Here is a 6,012-nt window from a genome sequence, read left to right on the forward strand (position 1 = left end):
GGGGTCCCTGACAGCCAAAGCCCCAGCCACGATGTTTGGATACTTGAGTCTCATATAGACTGAGAGCATTCCACCATAACTACAGAGACAAGAGGAGACTGTCGGTCAAATGACTGTGACAACCAAGGAATAACTGGACTAGTGTCACTTTGCATTCAGAAAACTAAAAGCAAAGGGAAATTTGTCACTGGAATATTTCATACTTCTGAAGAGTGAAAGCGTCTGTAGCGCAAGAGGTAGAGCAGTAGGCCCCCAACCTCTTATTTATCGTATATGCATGCTACTTTTATGTGTCCACATTTGTTGACTTGTGTTGCATTACAGTCTTTATAATTCAAAAAGTTCATCAAAAATACAACAGTACTGCATAAGGCAGTATCAATCAAGATGACAATCAATTCTTCTCTAAAAGAGAACATTAGAGACTTCATGAAAGTAGGATTTTTGCAGGACTGTTGGATTGTGAATTGCAGTGGTTTTAGCTAGGAGGATGTAATAAACTAGACACAGAGTGTACTGTAACTCAGGCATCAAGAGATTGTGCCATTTGAAAGCTGCTGACTAATGCTAACTCAAGTATATGAATCATTTATTTATCACTTCTAAAGGAAGTATTTTTTCAAAGGCATACAGAAAGAATGTCAAGCTTCAAATAAAGAAAGGTCTGAATTTATCAGTTCTATAAAGAAATTCAAAATTCTGAGAAGCTCCACAAGCCACACAAATGAATGACACAAAGAACAATGTCAATCAGGCAGCTCCTACCTGCCACCAAAAACGATGACGGGGCAGTCTGTGGCCTCCAGCTGCCGTTTCAGCTCAGTGATCATGACACTGTAATCGGCAAGGGCCTGCTCCACTGTCAGCAGGCTGACCTGAGGGATGCTGAAGGAGTCTGCACCAAATGGCAGAGATTTGCCATAGTACCTCTGTGTGAGGGAGAGGGGATCAGAGATTAGAGATTCAAAACAAAGGCCAATAGTGTCAAAGCTGCAGCCACAGCTCCAGTGAGACATCATGTTGCCATACTGACAATCTAAACCTTCTACTGTCAACATTCTTGTGCAACCTTTTGACTTCTGGCCTGTGGCCATGTAAGCTGATTAACAAATACTCAAATACTCACTAGCACACTAAAGGTAGATTCATCCACCACTGAAATTAGTCCCCTACAGAAGCACTGTTTCCTTCTATTTCAATAACGTTTGCTAAAAACTACAGCGACCAGGTGTTTCAGGAACTTACTGAGCCTTTTTTCTTTTATTGGACTCTATTTCTGAGTTGTTTTCAGTAGGAACCAGTAGACTTGGGGCTGGGAAACACTGTTGGTTTTGGTCTTTTCACGGGATTTGTTGCTCATAAGAAAAATATATGACACCAGTCGTTACCCTAAGGTAGGGCTGTGTATCATTAGCATTTCTGAGTATTAGTTCTGATACAATATTTTGGCTCCTAACACCAAAATAAATTTTCAGTACTGTTCTCTGAGAAGCAGTCCTGTATATAATTCACACTTAGCCTCCCAACCCCTTTCTCTTGAGGGTTTTGTTTTTCCAAATATTTTTTGGTAGGGTTCTTAGCATCAACTGCCAAAATAATAGCATTGTGAACTTTTAGCAATACTGACTCAGTAGTGGCAAAATTTAAAAATAGTGTTCAGAAATTCCCTCAAAGTTATCATTTCATTTTCTGCTCTACCAGATGACTTGAGTTTGTGTAGTTGTTTGGAGGAATGTTGAGAGTGAAAATCAGCTGACAGCTGAGTCAAACTTTAATCATCAACTTCCCATTAGCTTCTGTCACATGTTCTCCACCCTTTTCTCAGCCATAGTCAAGTACTGTTTATTCAGACGAGACAATACTACCTGAAGTAGACTGCACATGATTTGTACTGAGCTGTCTTACATGTTCAGCAAATATGACCAGTGCTTTCTGCTGGGCAGCCAGCTCTGTGATGAATCCAGAGTTAAGGGCAAATGCCCAGATGTTTCCCTCGTTGCCTGTGTAAAAGAAAATAGGGCCATAGCCTTTCTCCCAGTACTTATCTAAAAGGGCAGAAAAACAGAACACAGTTAGTCATTTGTCCATGCATGTGTCACAGTCTAACAGGAAACTGGTGTTACCTGTGATCAGATATCGCTGTCTGAACGTCCCATTTCCCATGCTGTTAAAGTTGAAGTGATCCAGAGTTTGATTGAAATACATCTCTGTGAACTGAGGTTCTGTCTTGAATCCATGATGTTTTCTTGACTAAAATGAATGAAATCAAACTCTATTCAAAAAACTATAAACTTAATATTGCCTTGTAATTTGAAAACAATATCATTTATAAAGAATAAAATTAATGAGGTATCACATCAGATAATGTGCTGCTATATTGTTTTCAATGTAATACAGGACACAGATGATTTACACATCACTGTTTTCAAATTTTATTTTGATTTTACACACCGTCCCAACTTATTCTAATTTAGGGCTGTATAAATACAGAATGCAACTAAAACCTGTGGCTAATGCTATAATCTGGTTAACCGCTAGGCGCACTCAAATAGAGATCTGGTTTGAGTAAACTAAAAGCCCTGCTTCGCTGCTCCCGCTTATGTCCAATTTAACATATTGGGTGCAGTTTTAAGTCATAATCAATCAGATGTGTGTACGAATCATGTAGTATTAACCAGCCAAGATGACAAGTAGGCAGAGTTTGCCACTTCTGAATGGAGAGTTGCCCAAAGCGGAAATGTTTTTTAAAACATAAACTAAAACCTTACCTGAAAATAACTGTATGGCAGGCCGTGCAGTCCACCCGCAAAGAACACGGTTACTGTTACCACGAAAAAGACTAACATCCTACTCATATTCCCCAGAAACGCTTCAGAAACTACTGCACAATAAGAGTCACTTTACCAAGTCTCCACCGCGCCTGCGCTAATTGCACGTGTCACATGACTTGTGTTTTGATCTATGCTGCGTTTAAGGTCGTTTAGGAAAATCTACAAATGTTTTTAGTAGGCTATAACACAAAAAAAGAGAAACTGTTCTCAAAAAGCAGAACCAGTGTTTAGACTAATATGTGAGAGAAATGTTTATATCACTAGGCTACATAGCAGCATCAACTAAAGGTGAAAATACTTAAATACTAGAATACCATGCCACACAAACACATGCACTATAATGAGCCTTTTACAAACTACCTCATACAGTATCAAATGTTTTGATATATTGGTTTATATTTAATTATGATTTGTTTTTGATTAATGACAGAGAAGAGTATTCCATATGGTTTAGGAGCAAATTTTCATTCATACTTACATGTTAGACTATCTAAAATAAGAGCATGCTGTAAAGTCACAGGTGGAGGCGCCTACTTTTACTGAAGCATAGTACTTAATTTAAAAATAATAATAACCTCTGTTTGGCCATGTATGTTACACACACAAAGAATTTGTTTCCGGTACAGAACCGAGGCAGCCATCTGCGGCGCCAACTCACACCGATGGTTCTAACCCTCCGGGGCAACTTGGGGGTTCAGTGTTTTGGCCAAGGACACTTTGACATGTGGACTGCAGGCACAGGGATTCAAACCTCCCATTGTCTGGTTGGGAGACAACTGCTCCACCCACTGAAACACAGTTGCCCCTTGAAATATCTGCTCTCAGACACTGTCTCACATTAACCAAACAAATATAAATTGTAACTTTGTTTCTTAGGCTTTGCTGTGGCTCTCAAACAGCAGCAAATCTATATGTGTCTATGTCAAGAGAGGAGCTGTGTGAAATTTACACATGTGGCACAGCAGTGATAACTTCTTCTTTTTTTTGTTTTATTTATATAGTGCCAAATCATGACAAAAAACATTTTACATCACCTTACTTCATTCATTATTTAAATCTTCTGCTGTGACATTGTGATCATACAGCAGCCTTATTGCCGTAACTGCTTTTCTGCACACTAGCCACAGATTCACTTTCTAAACAAAGTGTTTAGGATCAGTCCAGCTCCAACAAACCAATCCAAAGTTCAAATGTGTTTTCTTCTAAAGAATCACTTTTTTGATGCTTAAATGCAATAATCTGCAGCATAACTGTAAGAATGGAACTTATCATCACTAAAGTAAATAGAATTGTATGCCTACTTATGAAAACAGTTGATTGCACTGACTGTAAGTTCTGTGTGAGCCATAAACTCAATGCGAAAATAAAACAGCTGTCTGCTACTGCAGTGTATTTCCTTATTGCTCCATGTCACTGGGGTGTTGTTTTATTGTCTTTGGGGACTTCAAGGCAAGTCAAGGCAAGTTTATTTATATAGCACATTTTCATACACAAAGGCAATTGGGCACCACTAGCTCACCAGTCCCCGAGACACCTACTAGGCTTGTGCTCAGCAAACATACAGTATCTCTGATATATTTTGAGCCCAGACCATTGAGAGACTTGTTGACAATAAGTAGGGACTTAAATTGAATTCTATATTTGACTGGAAGGCAGTGCAAAGAGCTAAGGACTGGAGTCATGTGTTTTCTCTCCTTGGTGTTTGTCAGTGTTCTGGCAGCAGCATTTTGAATGAGTCACAGCTGTCTGACGGTCTTACTGGGGAAGCCAATCACTAGTGCATTACATTACCCTACTAGAAGCAAAAGCATGAATGAGCGTTTCTAAAGTTTCTAAAAAAAACCCAGAAAGTTTCTCATTTCAGCTGTTTTTAAGATGCCAGACTGATGACATTGTTACAGCTTTGATGCGGCCATTAAAATTTAGATCCTCATCAATGATGACACCACGATTCCTGACACAGGTGTTAGTTTTTAGTGTCTTTGACTTAAAATAATCATTAACCACTAGCCTTCCTTTTTATTTACAAAAATAATTATTGTATATCTGTTTTGCCTTTGTTTCATTGAAGGAACTTTATTGCATCCAGTTGTTCACTTTTTCAAGACATAGGGCCATAGCCTTTCTGGGTGTCAGTGGCGTAGCTAGGATAAATGACACTACATACCTGGAAATTTCTAAAAAGCAGAAGTATGTACAGGTTAAATAGGAGTGCTTCATGGAAGTGCCTTTATTCCATCAACTTTATTTAAAGGGTCACTTTACCCAGATTATCAACAAATAAATAAAACAGTAGGTTGCTACAGTTTGAATATTCTGTCCACCACAGGTAGCCATGCTGTGCTGACTTATCTGTGGTGTTTCTGTGGTGGGTGGAGCTACACTGAGGCTGTAGTAATGCACATCAACAAATGTAAACAGCCTGTGTAGCAGGTTGATCCAGTAGGTAGGTTATTAATTTCCATTGTTTTTAAACATTATGACCAACTGTATTCTATGTAACTGCAATACTTTGAGGAGGGGTGACTTCTAGGAAGCAGAACCATTTTTCTCCTGACTTCCTTCTCTGAAGCATTCCTGGAAAAGTGAAGCCAAAGTCCACTCTGAATAGATCTCATTCAAAACTTTCCAGTAATTCTATGATGTAAACCCAGGAGAGTAACCTCACTACAGTATGTTGGCATAATATAATGACTCAGTATAACCTTGGCCTTTCTTGTTACTAAACAGATATTACAGGATTTCACAGACACGGAGTTTCTGAACTACAGTCTCTGGGTCAAATCATGTTTTCAGATAAATATTGCAAGAATAGGCTTTATTTTTACCTATTCATACTGCCATAGTGGGGGGTTTACCACAAAGAATGACAGAGTGCTAGACGTCTGGGGCATTCGGAGATATAATTTAGTTTAAATGCCATGGTGTGAATGACTGTGGTAAATTGCCAAACAAAGCATTTGCTGTAAGAAATTAATGTTCAAAACTAGCTGTGAACACAAAATAAGATTGATCCTCATGGCGTTATTAGGTTTCAGTAAATCCCATGAGACTCATGCTTTTAATTGTTGTGCTTAAGTGCAACACTGTCAAGTGAATTCCGAGCCTGTGTGCCTCTGCGGATCATATCTGGGGAATGTGGATGGAGGACTTCCTCATAGCAGTAGGGTGGGGACACTGG

General features: G+C 39.0%; 1 protein-coding gene across 1 annotated transcript in view; it reads right to left on the reverse strand.

Moving 5' to 3' along the window:
• The window catches only part of dpp7 (dipeptidyl-peptidase 7), an 11,717-nt gene extending 8,783 nt beyond the window's left edge, over positions 1–2,934 (reverse strand). The window contains exons 1-5 of the mRNA XM_020599355.1: positions 2,769–2,934; positions 2,124–2,250; positions 1,906–2,045; positions 766–929; positions 1–79 (exon numbers count right to left, since the gene is read on the reverse strand). The exon at positions 1–79 is cut by the window's left edge and continues 72 nt beyond it. Of these exons, the coding sequence (XP_020455011.1) occupies positions 1–79; positions 766–929; positions 1,906–2,045; positions 2,124–2,250; positions 2,769–2,855 (597 nt within the window). The 5' untranslated portion in view covers positions 2,856–2,934. The remainder of the gene's footprint in view (positions 80–765; positions 930–1,905; positions 2,046–2,123; positions 2,251–2,768) is intronic.
• Between the last annotated feature and the right edge of the window lie 3,078 nt (positions 2,935–6,012).

The sequence above is a fragment of the Monopterus albus genome, unplaced genomic scaffold (genome assembly GCF_001952655.1).
Source record: "Monopterus albus unplaced genomic scaffold, M_albus_1.0 scaffold40.1, whole genome shotgun sequence".
Lineage (NCBI taxonomy): Eukaryota > Metazoa > Chordata > Actinopteri > Synbranchiformes > Synbranchidae > Monopterus > Monopterus albus.